The sequence below is a fragment of the Esox lucius genome, chromosome 12 (assembly GCF_011004845.1).
Source record: "Esox lucius isolate fEsoLuc1 chromosome 12, fEsoLuc1.pri, whole genome shotgun sequence".
Lineage (NCBI taxonomy): Eukaryota > Metazoa > Chordata > Actinopteri > Esociformes > Esocidae > Esox > Esox lucius.
In genome coordinates, this window is record NC_047580.1 from 14,361,019 (window position 1) to 14,377,853 (window position 16,835).

The window sequence follows — 16,835 nt, forward strand, 5'->3', positions numbered from 1 at the left end:
CTGTACTGTTTTCAGAAGGCACCGACACAGAACTGCAGGACTGGCCACAGTTTGTCAACACCATTTTCTATGAAATAAACAACCCATCTGTTTCCTGTCATGAAAGCTGAGTACAGGGAAGAAAGATATTTTGAAAGAGTGTTCACAGAGCAAGTAGATAATGGTTTTGGACCACAGCTGTCTGGGGACGCTAGTCGTGACTGTTGGGGCTATAGCGCCACATTCCAGAACCTATTCCCTAATGACAGCTACGCCAATGAGATTGTGGTACAGTGCAATTAATACAGTTAAGAGCACTGGTTTAAAAAGAAAAAAAATAATAATAACAAAGTGAAAGTACTTGGCTGGGTTGGGCTGTGTTTACCAGTTCAGGGAATTTAACTTTTTTACTGGTAAACTATGGAGAGTACTTCTACTTTCTTCTTTTTACACTTCTGGTAAAGAACATGATGGACAATTACATTTTGTGTTATTTCAAACTGGTGACTTACTATCATTCTGTTATTTCTCAGTTCAGGTCAAGGAGGCAGCAGGTTCAGTTACACTGGAAGCAATTGGCTTCAGATGGTAAGCACTCCATAACCCTATTTTCATATTTTATCAGATATTGTGCCGGTAGCTGTTATACTATAGACGCGCAAACAATGTGGGATGTAAACTCCAGCCAAAATGACTGAGCAGCATCCGCAGGGAGAAAAATAAGGTTTGCAGTGGATGAAAATAGACTCAAGGTCAGGAGAGCAGACTTTTCACAGTATAGAGAAATGTTTTGCACCAACACTGATTGCATATCATATACCGACACCCTAAGATTTTTATTCTGGGTCACAATTAGCGTGGTACAGCTGAAATCAATATAATTCTACCAAGATGACAGAAATATAGCTATTTAGCCATGATTCTGTAAAGCAAAAAGGAGAGGTGACAGATAAGTCCTTTTTAGCTTTTATCAAGAGATGTAACTCTCCCATCTTCTTTTTGTGAGGGAGTAAACACTTGAAAGAGAAATACCTAGAAGTATGAATACCCATATGCATATGTATGCATAACTCTCTTTCAAACCAGGAACTCAGTCTTACTTCCCCCGCCTCTGTCTAATATCCAGTCCAATAGACAAGGTTTGTAATCTGCATCATAGCTTTGGTTTTAATATATCATATTATGTAAATAAAAACCGAAGTACCGATATGTACACTTCAGCAGCAGGAAGACGATCATCAGTGACGGCTGTGGAGGTCAACACTGCCAGTCTGTAGTGTATTTGAATGCTGAGTGCACAGGGTGTTCCCTCCAGCACCTTACGTCACTTTGAAATTGAATAGATTTGCGGTTGTAGGGAAGGTCAATTCATTAATCAGAGCTAAATGCCACTGTCTCTCTGGTAGTCTCCCAAGTGCCACCCTATTCCCTACTTTCAAACCAGAAACCTACTGGCCCAGGTTAACTGTAGGGCATTGCAAAAATACATATAGGGTGCATTTTTGGGACTCCTCGACATCTCCACCCCCCTTAACCAAGAGAAACTGAGAGTTGGCATCATTGATTGATACCGATAATTAATTATCTTTAAGTAGCAAATGAGAGGAGCGACTTTCAAAGGACATCTTTAATTTGTTTGGAAAACTCATTAGGATCTGTGGTCCCTTGGCATGTAGAGAATAGAGATCTTCCTTTCATCTTGACCTTTTATGAAAAGGTGGTTACCTTCTCGCTCCATCTTTCTCTATCTCTTTCTCTCTGTATTCTCTCACTCAGTGGCAGGGTGAAGCTTTGTTATTTTGAACTGCGGATTTTGCCTTAAAGCTAGATATCATAACAAGATATCAATAAATGACTGGTCTGGAGTGAACCTGAGCTTGATACAGTAACAGTGAAACTGAGTAACAATAGTAGAAAGAGATTAAATTACTCAGTAGGTTAAACACTCATCTGAAAGTTCAATACACTGTTGAATGCATACATTTATTTAGTACCAAAGTAGTTTGAAGTCTTAAAGAGACCGTAATTTTGTTTAACCCAGAACTTTAGTCTTCCATGTTTGGTCAGATATGTACAATATGTTGGAGATCCAGAGTGCAGGTGGTGGTTTTAAAAGCATTATAAAATGTCATGTGGACTTAATCCAGCGAACAGAATATGACTGCAAAGTGCTTTTATGTATACTGGTCATCAAACCAGTTTCAATGTGTTAGCGATTGAGAAGAATGTGTAACACCGCCAAGGAAGATATCCTTTATAACCAATATAGTTCTGTTATGCTTTGCCTCCATCATGTGGTAAATAAAGGAACTTTGTTTTAGAAGTGTTGGCATCCACTATGAGCAACCTAGTTGTACAATTGTATAGAGTAGTGGAAAATAGATACTTGTGTATGTTATTTACTAATACTGACATGGATGATGAGCACTTTGAGACACAGTTTAGCCGTGTATAAAAATGCTAACTGTATGGGCATCTGTATTTGCATAACAATAAATGTGTGTAAATGCACGGTCAAAACGCACTCTGTATGCATAGTGTCACCATCATGATGGAGGCTCCACATGCATTGCTTTTTACACTGGCTGATCTCTTTCTGCCCTTGAGTAACTGCCCATCAAACTTGTAGTCTGATGGCTCGCTGGGGTAAATGCTAAAATAGATACAATCAAAGCTACATCTGGTTTGGAGAGCCAGTAAATATTTGACTTTCAAACCGTTAGAAAATTAATTTTTAAAATAAATAGCATTTTAAGCTAACAATCTGGAGAAAAAAAAAACTTTATACACTAATAATATTGCTGCAAAAACAATGTTACATTTAACTAGGAATATTTAAATTTAACTAGTATATTTCTTTCTGCTAAACAGCCTTGGCATTTAGACTGGAAGCGATGTAAGGAAAATAGAGCTCTATGGCCACACACAGACACACACACACACACACACACGAGATGTCAAAGGTCATGGTAAATCTTTGATGTTATAGTGTCTCTTTGCTTCCACTGGTCCTGGAGACCTTAAGGTCAACTCTATCTTGAACTATAGAACTGGAACAAAACAACTGGTTGCCTCTGTCGAGAGGCTGGATTGTGGATCTCCTTTACAGACAATGACCTATGACAAGCATGAGTCTCAAGGATCTGGTCGAATTCTATAAGGCAGAATAGTCTAAAATCCATTCCAATGTGCTATTCGATCTGGATTAAAAAATGATAGGAAATGGTTGAGGAGTTTGTTTTTAAGGAAATACATGTATAATTTGAGAAGTTTGTTGAAATAAATTGTAATATATTAAATCCATGTGGTAAATTACACGATGGAGATGTTGATGCCTAGAGAAGTAGGCCAAGGACATGACTCCTACATGGCATTCAATGGAGGGAAGATTAGCCTCAAAATAAAAGGAACTCTTAAGACAACTTTATATGTAATCACAACCTCTCACTCCCTTCCGCCCTACTATCTCTCTATCTTTGCCTCGCTCTCTCTTTCTACCTCCTCTTCAATCCCCTCTGCTCCTCCTTTTCTTCTTGTCTCATCACTCTCCTCTCGTTTCAACACTCTCTCCCTCTTCTTACCCACCAAAGACAATATTTTTGACATAAAGTCTGTTGACTCTTCCCTCGTTCTCCTCTCTTTTTTCCTCCCCTAACCCTCTCCCAATTTCTCGCTCCCTGATCCATCCCTGATTCACCCTCTTAATTTGACTCCATCCTCTATTTTTTTCTTTCCTTCCCTGTCATCTCTGTTTGTCATCTTCTTCTCTCTCTGGGATACACCTACACACATACTGCAGATGCAGTGACCTTTGGAATTTTTGGCCTCCTTGGTAAAGATGAGCAAAAAAATTATTTGCTGTTTATCAGCTTGATCTTATATTTATAAGGGCAAACTAGAGGGATGGTCATGAAAACAATAGCCAATCCCCACAATGATGATGGATATTTGATGTTGTGAGGCTCTTTTGCTAACAAAAACAGGGTAATTGCTGGATCATACCAGAAGGATGATTATCCAGATGAAGAAAACCGACCACAGAATCAAGGTTCAACACCATCCCAGTCCCCTGACCTAAACTCCAATTAAAACCTGTGTGATGATTTGAAGAAGAGCGTCCGCCGGTGAGTATCAAGAATCTAGAGAGATGGTCTCAGTGCTGTTATCTTGGGAAGGGAAGGGTGGACAAAGTACTAGATGCAGGAGGACCAAATAAAACAGGTAGAAAGCTGATAAACAACAATTTAATTTTTTCATTGGCTTTTTTTGCTCATCTTTCAGGGCCATACAGAATAATGAATAATAACATATGTTGTATAACTCAATTAATTGTGCTAAAGTCAGGAAGAGTATTGACGTTCAGATGAACAGGCAGACAGGGCTGGAGACTAGGACAGGTAGAAGACAAACATATTCACTTAGACAGACAGATATGCAGGTGGGCAGAAAGATTCACTTACATATAAATAGTAGACATCTTGGGTAAGAGTTAGGGTTGAGCCGGGAGTGCTTTTGAGATACCTGATGGATAAATATTTCCTTCAAAGGAAGGAACCAGAGATTTGACCTGTGGAACTATTCACAGTGCACTTGTTCCCTGATAGAACAAAGTCCTTATACAGAAATGTATGTGGTGTCCAGGCCAGTCCAGACATCAAAGAGACCCCATTTACATTAAAGAAATGCCAATGGAAGGGGTTTATTTAAAGACAAAACTGAAAGCAATCTCTTTTTCATATGGAATTGTAAAATATACAGTTTAAATGTATATTTAGTGTTCATATCGCGATAATGCCAATAATAAAAGTGCATGGTCAGTGAGTTCCTTTGGAAAATGTATCACATATGATAGAGATTTTGGTCAGTTGTTTGTTTAAAAAAGGGTGTTAACCATGCAACAAGTATTGGAAACACTTACGATTTTGCAGGTTTTCCTACTTACAAAGCATGTAGAGGTCTGTAATTTTTATCATAGGTACACTTCAACTGTGAGAAAATCCAGAAAATCACATTGTATGATATGTAAGTAATTAATTTGCATTTTATTGCAAGACATAAGTATTTGATCACCTACCAATCAGTAAGAATTCCGGCTCTCACAGACATGTTAGCTTTTCTTTAAGAAACCCTCCTGTTTTCCACTCATTACCTGTATTAACTGCACCTGTTTGAACTGGTTACCTGTATAAAAGATACCTGTCCACACACTCAATCAAATAGACTCCAACCAAGACCATAAAGCTGTGAAAGGACATATGGGATAAAATTGTAGACCTACACAAGGCTGGGATGGGCTACAGGACAATATGCAAGCAGCTTGGTGAGAAGGCAACAACTGTTGGCACAATTATTAGAAAATGGAAGAAGTTCAAGATGACGTCAATCTCCCTCGGTCTGGGGCTCCATGCAAGATCTCACCTCGTGGGGCATCAGTGATCATGAAGAAGGTGAGGGATCAGCCCAGAACTACACGGCAGGACCTGGTCAATGACCTGAAGAGAGCTGGGACCACAGTCTCAAAGAAAACCATTAGTAACACTCTACGCCATCATGGATTAAAATCCTGTAGTGCACGCAAGGTCCCCCTGCTCAAGCCAGCGCATGTCCAGGCCCGTCTGAAGTTTGCCAATGACCATCTGAATGATCCAGAGGAGGAATGGGAGAAGGTCATGTGGTCTGATGAGACAAAAATAGAGCTTTTTGGTCTAAACTCCACTCACTATGTTTGGAGGAAGAAGTACAACGCCAAGAACACCATCCCAACTGTGAAGCATGGAGGTGGAAACATCATCCTTTGGGGATGCTTTTCTGCAAAGGGGACAGGATGACTGCACCGTATTGAGGGGAGGATGGATGGATGGGGCCATGTATCGCGAGATCTTGGCCAACAACCTCCTTCCCTCAGTAAGAGCATTGAAGATGGGTCGTGGCTGGGTCTTCCAGAATGACAACGACACAACACAGCCAGGGCAACTAAGGAGTGGCTCCGTAAGAAGCATCTCAAGGTCCTGGAGTGGTCCTGGAGTGGCCAGACCTGAACCCAATAGAAAATCTTTGGAGGGAGCTGAAAGTCCGTATTGCCCAGCGACAGCCCCGAAACCTGAAGGATCTGGAGAAGGTCTGTATGGAGGAGTGGGTTAAAATCCCTGCTGCAGTGTGTGAAAACCTGGTCAAGAACTACAGGAAATGTATGATCTCTGTAATTGCAAACAAAGGTTTCTGTACCAAATATTAAGTTCTGCTTTTCTGATGTGTCAAATATTTATGTCATGCAATAAAATGCAAATTATTTAAAAATCATACAATTAGATTTTCTGGATTTCTGTTTTAGATTATGTCACTCACAGTTGAAGAGTACCTATGATAAAAAATACAGAGTTCTACATGCTTTGTAAGTGGTAAAGCCTGCAAAATCGGCAGTGTATCAAATACTTGTTGTACCCATTGTATTATATTTGTATTTTACCTATTAAATACATGTATTGGTCTGAATAGGCTTCATTTGGCAACAGTGCTGGTAGGCTATACCTGCATTGATTTTGATCATATTTTAGAGAGGCTGAACATTTTCAGAAACTCAGGAGAGACTTGTGTTGGCCAACGTTACTTAGCTAGAAAGTACGAAATGTTCCTCGGGTGTTCTTTGGGTTTAAGAAACATCCATAAAAAAAGTCTTATCGGCTACATATCGAACGTTTATATTATTTTTCATGACAATAATTTGGCATAGGCTCTACGCAGTCTGTGTATTCACGGAAATCTCACGTCTTTGCCGGAACTTTATTCATAACAAATAGGCTATGTTGCCTATGTTAGGGTGTGAACGGAAACCCGAGACATACGCAGCCTCTGACATGTTTCAACAAGCTCTCGGATCAGTAAAAACAACACAAATAGTGGGATCATGGTAAAATAGCTTGCAGTGTAAGATTGTTTTAATGGCGGATGCGGGCACTGTTGTTTGGCTATAGTAAATGGTATGGTTTGACTATTCCACCCACAACTGCAGCCTACAACAGTTGAAATATTCACGGCGAAAGTCACTATTGAGGTATTGACAGCAGAATCTAGTTTGCGATTGGGACTGCGTAACGTGACCTTTTCAAAAAGCGCTTGCAGCAAGAGAGCGTGGGTGGTGTAGAAAGGATTCGTGTTCTAACAGTCATTGCTGAGCGAATTTTTACCATATCGCACAACATGGAGTCTCGGCCACGGTTCATCCGAGAGGAGATCAACAGCACGCTTTGGGAAATCCCGGAGAAGTACACGCGATTGAAGCAAATCGGGACAGGGGCGTACGGTTCCGTATGGTGAGTATCCATCCGATGCTGATTTCCCAAGTTGGTGAATGTTATCATCAAGTACAGTACAGTACAGTACCGTGCCCTACTGCTGTCTGGATAGAGAAATTGATCGAGTTACTTCTTATGTGGTTATAATGTATTTGTTTGCATCAATTGCTTTATGTTGTAGTCAACCTTGGTCACTACACGATATGGATACAATATTAATAAACTGTAAATCATGTACACGAGGCTATATAAAGCGGCCAACAATACATTAGTTTGCAGGCTCCTTTGGTGGCTGTTAACACATGGTTCACAATGTTACGGTAGTACTTTGCGAATTACGTTTTTTATTATTATTATTTCGACGAGTTGTTGCAGCTTGTGTACATTTTTCATGCACAAAGTGGGCTAGAATCTTCATGCCAACATCGCTTTGATTCTGCAACCTTTGCCTTATAACCTTTTGAACATCCTTCACATTATGTGTAACTAGTTGTGAAGGTGGTGGTGAAATTAGAATTTAGAACCTACATTTTGACATATATGCAATAACAAGATAATCTATTTCAGCTCAGTAATAAATTTAAAGACCAATGAGAAAGTGGCTATCAAGAAGCTTCACCGCCCCTTCCAGTCTGAGATATTTGCCAAGAGGGCCTACCGGGAGCTTCGATTGCTCAAGCACATGAAACACGAAAATGTGAGTATGTAGGCTACTGTACATATCTCTGCCGTATCATGGTTTTCTGTCCCTCAAGACTAACACAGTGGGAAGACGTGTGAGTCAAGGAGTTGAGTTGCTCTTCCCAGGTTTTACATAATCAGTAGTGATTCAAGACACTTGCAGAGACAAGGCTTACATTAATTTAGCCTAATACAGGTAGCCATAGCTGTAAAACCATGATGGGAGCCATTTATCTTTCTCTCCCTTTTGTAGGATTTAACTTGTTTTTCTTCTCTCCTCTGCCAACTCCTTTCAGGTTATAGGGCTTTTAGATGTGTTCACTCCTGCTGCTGGGCTTGGTGACTTCACTGATTTGTGAGTATTCCCTGTGTTCTCAAACCGAACCAAGCCTAAAGCAGTCCGAGGATGAGTTTCGGGATTTTGATGTGTCTCACATTTATTGGACTCTAGCAGTGGTCTTTGCTGTAAGGATACAATCAATTGTTTGCTTTGCTGGCAGACCCATGATGTGTCACCACATTCCTTTATGGAGTACACTGAAGTGCCAGAAAAATTGGTACACCAGACTAATACTTGGTTGGCCTCCCATGGGAGCACAGAACTGCAGAAATATGATGGGGCATGGACTCCAAGAGCTTGCAGAAGTATTTTGTAGGCAATGAACACCTTACTTCCAGCAGAGTGGTCCACAATTCTGTGGTATTCCCAGGTGTAGGATTTATGTGTTCCACAGCGCGTTGCAAGGCATCCCAGATGTGTTAAATAGTGTTGAGATCTGCTGACTTAGGTGGGAATGGCAAGACCCCAAACTCAGATGAGTGTTCCTCTAACCATAATTGGGCGTGTCTAGACTTGTGTGGCGGCACATTGTCCTGTTGGAAGAGGCCAAACCCATCAGAATGAACGCAGGACATGAACTCGTCAGAAAGGACGCACACAGCGTTCACCTGTCAGAGACGTATGTAGACGTACCAGGGGTCCCATTGAATGCCAGCTAAACAAACCCCATACCATTACGGAGCCCCCACCAGCCTGTACAATGCCCTGTTGACATGGAGCCCCAACCAGCCTGTACAATGCCCTGTTGACATGGAGCCCCCACCAGCCTGTACAGTGCCCTGTTGACATGGAGCCCCAACCAGCCTGTACAATGCCCTGTTGACATGGAGCCCCAACCAGCCTGTACAATGCCCTGTTGACATGGAGCCCCAACCAGCCTGTACAATGCCCTGTTGACATGGAGCCCCAACCAGCCTGTACAATGCCCTGTTGACATGGAGCCCCAACCAGCCTGTACAATGCCCTGTTGACATGGAGCCCCAACCAGCCTGTACAATGCCCTGTTGACATGGAGCCCCAACCAGCCTGTACAATGCCCTGTTGACATGGAGCCCCAACCAGCCTGTACAATGCCCTGTTGACATGGAGCCCCAACCAGCCTGTACAATGCCCTGTTGACATGGAGCCCCAACCAGCCTGTACAATGCCCTGTTGACATGGAGCCCCAACCAGCCTGTACAATGCCCTGTTGACATGGAGCCCCAACCAGCCTGTACAATGCCCTGTTGACATGGAGCCCCAACCAGCCTGTACAATGCCCTGTTGACATGGAGCCCCAACCAGCCTGTGCAATGCCCTGTTGACATGCGGGATCCATGGCTTCATTGGGTTTTCTCCACACACGGATCCGTCCATCTGCCTGAAACAATTGGAACGTTGCACAGTCCTCACGCTGATGTTTTCTCGAGGGCCCAGCATTGAATGCAGATGTTATTTGAGGCAGTGTTGCATGCCTATCGCGTGAAACAATTCTTGCCAGCCAACGCTGGTCCCACAGTCTTTTTACAGCCACACTGCTGTCATAAGTTCGATGTTTTGCCAGAATTCTTGTATTCACGGTACACCCTCGAAATGGTTGTATGTGAAAATCCAAACTTCTCTACCCCCGAAATGCTATGAGCCATCTCACGAGCTCCTACTATTAAACCGCGTTGAAAAATCACTTAAATTGTGATCACTTGCCATTCTCACAGCGGAAACAGCTCTAGATGCTTTTACAGATGTCTAGCACATTATAAATGCACTGGCAGATGCAACCAATGACGTGCATAGGTGGTGTTGCTATGTATTTTGTATGGGCTCGTCTGTACCAGTTTTTCTGGCACTTCAGTGTACATTATTTTGTCTTGTGCCAGCCTTGACACTGATGTCTTATCGACCAAAGTGGGCCTTAATGGAACATTTGTGGAGAACACTGGCATAGCTCAACCTCTGGGAGCCAGTACTTATGCACTGGTATGTGCAAAATGCTAAGACTGTTCTTATGCACGATGATATATATATATTAGTTGGATAGTAATACTTTTTTTGGGGGGGGGGGGGGGGGGGGTTGGGGCTTTGTTTTCTAACTTGTATTCTAGCAATTGACTATAGGGTTCATACAAAAAATGCAGACTGTGTTTGCATTTGGAGTCTGTTGTAGGTGTCTGAAATCATAAGGAAAGAAGTTTCAGTTAGGCTGACAATTAATAGGCAGAAAAATTTGAAAAGCCAAAACATTGTGTGCAAGACTACTATATGCAGAAATGTACACCTGAAGATGAAAACCAATTGTGACTTCAAAAATAGAATGGCCAGTTGCTTCAAATTTGCTATGGCATACCTCAAAGAGCCTGTAGAGTTCTGTGACAAAGTCTTATAAACAGATACGTTTAAGATTAACACATAGTAATGGAAAGCGAGAAGTGTGGAGAAAAATAAGAACAGCCTGTGATCCAAGGGATACCGCCTCATCTGTGAAACATGGTGGAGATAGAGTTATGGCTTGGATATGTATAAATGCAACTGGACCTAGCGCATCTTTATTGATGAGGTTAAAGACAAAACACCTGATTTATAACTCTGTTACAATAACACCGGCGTGAGCACTAATTATCATTATTCATCTTGAAACCATTTTCCTACAATACCCATCGTGACAAAGCAAACTCAACCCTAATTGGCATTCACATTACCCACACACTGAATTGACTCCCTGACCAATGATCTTAGATTAGATTCAACTTTATTGTCATTAAGCAAGTACAAGTAAAGTACAATAAAATGCAGTTAGCATCTAAATAGAAGTGCAAATAGAAGAGGTCAGAAAAGTATTAAGTATGGTGTATTTTATGTCCATACAGATGTTGGAGTTTTATTGTTTGAGTAATTTCTCTGTTCACAGCTACCTGGTAATGCCTTACATGTTCACCGACCTCTCCAAAGTCAAAGGGCTCCTCACTGAAGACCGAATACAGTTCCTGGTTTATCAGATGCTTTGTGGGCTAAGGGTAAGATTGTTCATACACATTAAAGTAGTCTTGGATGACATGGGGATTTTCATCAGAGAAAATATATGGCATGTTGCAACATGTTTATTTATAAGTCTGTGTTACACTGCTCAAAATAAATGAAGGGAACACGTAATCATCACAGTTTAACATCAAGTGAGTTAAAATTGAGGGATATCAATCTGTCTAGTTTGGAAGCATAAACAATTGTGAATCAATGTCACCTGTTTTTGAGCAAATGAAAGTGACAACAGGTGCACTGAAGAGGCAACAGCAAGACAGCCCCCAAAAAGGGAATGGTTTTGCAAGTGGTAGCCACAGACAATTGCTCTCTCCTTATTTTTCCTGATTCTTCTATAGTTTGGCTAGTGTCCTTGTCACAACTTGTAGCATGAGGCAGTACCTGCGGCCGTTTAGGTTGCACAGGTAGTCCAGCTCCTCCAGGATTGCATGTCCATATGTGCCGTCGCAAGAAGTTTTGCTGTGTCTCCCAGCACAGTCTCAAGAACATGGAAGAGATACCAGGAGACGGGCTGTTACACAAGGAGAGCTGGACAGGGCCATAGAAGGGCATCAACCCGGCAGCAGGACCTGTATTTGCTCCTTTGTGCGAGGAGGAACAGGAGGAGCACTGCCAGAGCCCTACAAAATGACCTTCAGCAGGCTACTGGTGTGCATGTTTCTGACCAAACTGTCAGAAACAGACCATGAGGGTGGCATGAGGGCCCGACGTCCTCTAGTGGGACCTGTTCTCACAGCCCAGCACTGTGCAGCTTGATTGGAATTTGTCAGAGAACACCAGAATTGGCAGGTCCACCATTGGCGCCCTGTTCTCTTCACACATGAGAGCAGGTTCACACTGAGCATGTGACAGATGTGAAAGAGTCTGGAGACACCGTGGTGAATGTTATGCTGCCTGCAACATAATCCAGTGTGACCGGTTTGGAAGTGGGTCAGTGATGATCTGAGGAGGCATATGCTTGGAGGGTTGCACAGACCTCCACATGCTAGCCAGTGGTGCCCTGACTGCTGTTAGCTACCAGGATGAAATCCTCTGACCCATCGTCAGACCATACACCCATGCAGTGGGCCCGGGGTTCCTCCTGGTGCAGGAAAATGCCTGGCCTCATGTGGCAGGAGTGTGTAGACAGTTCCTGGATGACAAAGGCATTGATACCATTGACAGGCCCTCACGTTCCCCATTCCTGAATCCAATTGAGAACCTGTGGGACATTATGTATTGGTGCATCAGACACCACCAAGTAGCGCCACAGACTGTCCAGGAGCTCACCGATGCCCTGATTCAGGCCTGAAAGGAGATCCCCCAGGACACCATCCACCATTTAATCAGGAGCATGCCCAGACGTTGTCGGGAGTGCATACAGGCATGTGGGGGCAATACACACTACTGAGTCACATTGTGAGTTGCCATGATTCAATTTAAAAGTTGAAACAGTCTGTGAGTTTCAATCCAGCCCTTGATCGGTTGGTGATTTTGGTTTCCATTGCCCGCATGTCATTTTGTTCTCGACAAATTACACAATGTACAGTAAAGATTTAGATCTTTAATATATTTCCTTCATTAAGACCCGATGTGTGATTTAAGCGTGCCCTTAATTTTTTGGAGCAGTGTATTGCAGTGTCACTCTTAGTCAGTTATTGTTTGCTTAATCATCAAATTTCACAATAATCTTTTTCCTGTGGTTCTTGCAGTACATTCATAAAGCTGGCATCATACACAGGGTGAGTTGACTGCATATCTGAAATCAGCACTATTTCTATTGTGGCTCATTAGACTGTAGGCATTGAGTCATTAGGGCAAACCCTGCCCAAACAGGTAAAATGAGTCACCTCCTGTCTGAAAGCTGATGACTCCCTGCAGTGATATGGTAAGACACAGCTTGCCGTATGCTATTGCTCTGTGGTACAACTCCCCTGTTTACTAATATCGTTTGGAACATTATGTTTGATGGAAGGGGTTCGTTTGACCACAAACCAAAACACAGTTTTATTATGGATATGCAAAGATCATGTAAGGATCATAAAAAATGTATCTGCCTTCATCAAAAACCTATATTAAATGTGGATTTAGATCCTTAATATGTGCTGTGATATGATAATGTCTGCCAAGGGCCACAATCAGTGTTTCTTGTTTGTCAACTGTTTCTTTTGCAGGACCTGAAGCCTGGTAACTTGGCTGTCAATCAAGACTGTGAATTAAAGGTATTCATATACTTCTCTAAATGAGCGTGTGTGCGTAAACAGTCCTAATATAATATGTAACATCTTGCTTTGTGTTCCAGATCCTGGACTTTGGTTTGGCTCGCCACGCTGAGGCAGAGATGACGGGCTATGTTGTGACCCGCTGGTACCGAGCACCAGAGGTCATTCTAAACTGGATGCACTACACCCAGACTGGCAAGACAATCATAGCTATTAAACTGCTCAGCCTAACCTTCTCCGAAGGCCTGCTCAGCTTTGTGACAACCTGAAACGTTAGAGCTTACGGGCTGTTTCACATACAAGCAGACTGTTAAACATACAGCATGAAACATTAACAGAGCTGACAGGCTGTTACTGAGCTGACACAAGTCTTAGTCCACTACATTTGTGCCATGTGTTTTGATGAAGACTGTTTGTAACACTTGACATTAGTGGCTCTTGTTAACTTTGTTGTCTAGCAGGGGGTAATTACAGTAGTCGCAACATGGTAAACACTAAGGAGCAAGGCCTCTGTTTAATATAATTATGTGATCTTTTACAGTGTTTGGCACATTGTACATGCCACTTGTAGGTTTAGGTTCACCAGCGTTATCGGTTAGCACCGGCTGCCTAGCCTTGGGAGTCAAGTTGTTTCTATAACCCTCCACGTAGGTTTTTTTTGAGACTGCAGTCCCTTAAGATTGTAAGCCGTTGTTTTTTTTGTGTGAATTTCTTCTCAATGTTATTACTTGATTAGTTATCTCTGTTCCTCCATTCTAGTGGACATCTGGTCTGTGGGCTGCATCATGGGGGAGATGATCAATGGAAAGACTCTTTTCAAAGGAAAAGACTGTATCCTTTTACTCTGCTCTGCTCTCCCTATCTGTATAGTGACTGTACCAAATCATGTGACCTGACCCAAGCCAGCCATTAATCAGTGACGAAAAATCTGACCGTCAATGATTAATCACAGGCCCTCCTTCCTGTAGATATACTGCATACTGGACCAAGCACCCTAGATATTAGCAGACCGGGTCCCGTATGCTGAGCACCCTAGATATTAGCAGACCTGGTACTGTTCACATTGTGCATTTTGACTTATACCTGTGTCTCAGCTTACTGTTAATAAGGCTGCCACATTGTGAGCCCATGCTCACAATGTGGAATGCAGGTTCTAACACACAATTTGGCTAAGGGTCCATGATGACATAGGTAGGCCACTGAGTGTAGCATAGACAAATTCTCTGTCACACTGTACAGATACAGATATAACACATTACAGAGAAGTTGTCTAGAGCACATCCAGTTATGGAACAATGCTGATCTGTGATCTGACTCCTGCTCAACTTCTGACATGTAGACATACTTTGGGCTTGAGTGACCTTGACTTTACCCCTTGACTCCCAGACATGGACCAACTGACTCAGATCATGAAAGTAACTGGAGTACCTGGACCAGACTTCATTCAGAAACTGGAAAGTCAGGAGGTAGAGTTGATTTAAATACGGCTCCCTGAACACCTCTAACAGGCTCCGTGAACGTGTTTTTTTCCTCACTCTTTTATTACTGTCAAACAGGCAAAAAGCTATGTGGGGTCCCTTCCCCATTTCCCCCGAAAAGAGTTCTCAAAATTGTTCCCAAGAGCCAGTGCACAGGGTGAGTTCAAATGCTATTGTCCATGTTAAGCACTTACATTACAGAGATCACAGAGAAATACAGAGATTCAAGGCTTAAATGTACCATCTGTATTAATTGCCAAACATCAGATTCAGATGAATTCAGCTTTATAAATGAGTAATTGCTTAATAGGCCTTAGGATAGGGCCACACAGATATTGTGCTGAGAAATGACAGATTAAGCCAATGGTTTGTAATATGGCGATATCTGCTGATGGATGATGGCCAAATGATATGTCCAGCTTTGTACGAATTCAATTTCTATGGAAAAAGTTAAGATGGGTTGAACTTCAAACCGCCTGAAATAGTGGCAGTTATTTTAATACACTTTCATATTTCTTTGTATGGCAAACCTAATATAGTGTGTATAAACGAAACACCAGAGGAGAGTTTCAACATCCCGTTTTCAGAAAGGAAATGAAAGCTATGTTCGAAGATACTTCTGGTGACTGCTGAGGCAACTGTTTGACCAATAAGTTCTCCAGCCTGTGGCATGTTTCTTCTTTCCAACGGCTCGTCCAGCTGTTGACCTACTTGAGAAGATGCTCGTTCTGGATGGTGAGGCTCGACCAACGGCTGAAAGTGCTCTGGCACACCCATATTTTGATGGCTTGAGAGACCCAGAGGATTGGCCGGAGCCACAGCCTTACGATGACAGTCACGACAATGCCACAATGCCTTTGGATGATTGGAGGCGTAAGTGCGACATGTTTTTATGTTGACTTTTATCAAGTACATTTTAGTTACAGTTTTGTATCAGTTTAGTATCAGTAAGTGTCACAATGTACAATAATTAAGCTATTTAAGACTTCTGAAGAAGTCTTCACTTCAACCTTACATTGTTTTTCAATTGTCTGCTCTTAGGGTTAACCTTCAAAGAGGTGAAGAGCTTTGTGCCATTTCCACGACGGGATTCCAAAAGGCGAAACACACTGACAATTTCTCCTTGAATCCATGATTGTAATATTAGAAAACTGTGTTACCGCATACCAGCAGTCAGTAGTAGACCTACTACAATATGTTGACTAAATCAATCCTGTAATCTTTTTTTAAGCCTGTAGAGTTCAAAATAAGAGATTATTGAGCTACACTATGATGTCTGTCTGTCTAATTTCATTTTTGTTTAAACGCCACATTACCACCCATCAGTGAATGGATTTCTGGGTGCATTTGTAACCCCATTTTTCATGTTTTATCATAACTGATGTTATGGTTCTGCTGGATGAGGTAATTTTTTTTTGGTTGATATATTGAACATTTGGTGCATGTTTCTCATTAAATTGGAAATAATACACAGTTTAGTCTGGATATCATGCCTTTCATTTACTGAACATAAAAATTCCTTTACCTGACTTTTCTACCACAATTAAATATCAACTGTCAAAGATTCAGTTGAAATACAAAGAGGCACATTTTACCTTTTAAAAGAGAGTGTCAGTATTTTACAGCTTGATCTTAGATGATTCTTCACACTGAAAGTAGTATGTGGTATAAGAGAAATCCATGTTAAAAATAATAAAAATGTAAACAGTCATTTCAAATGTTCTGTTAACTGTAACCGCATTTTATTCATTTTGTTGTCGTTCAGAGTGAGTTACAGTAAGTGCATACACTTTATGAATAGGTGGAATAACCTAAACATAAAGCTTAGAAGTGAGAGCATTCAAATCAATGA

General features: G+C 41.8%; 1 protein-coding gene across 1 annotated transcript; it reads left to right on the forward strand.

Moving 5' to 3' along the window:
• Window positions 1-6,594: 6,594 nt before the first annotated feature.
• On the forward strand, window positions 6,595-16,461 carry mapk13 (mitogen-activated protein kinase 13). Its single transcript, XM_010875698.4, has 12 exons — window positions 6,595-7,289; window positions 7,839-7,968; window positions 8,249-8,307; window positions 11,177-11,282; window positions 12,996-13,025; window positions 13,458-13,505; window positions 13,586-13,700; window positions 14,265-14,336; window positions 14,892-14,971; window positions 15,062-15,140; window positions 15,683-15,856; window positions 16,025-16,461. The coding sequence occupies exons 1-12, from the start codon at window positions 7,177-7,179 to the stop codon at window positions 16,108-16,110; spliced, it is 1,092 nt and encodes a 363-aa protein (XP_010874000.1). The 5' UTR covers window positions 6,595-7,176; the 3' UTR covers window positions 16,111-16,461.
• The last annotated feature ends 374 nt before the right edge of the window (window positions 16,462-16,835 follow it).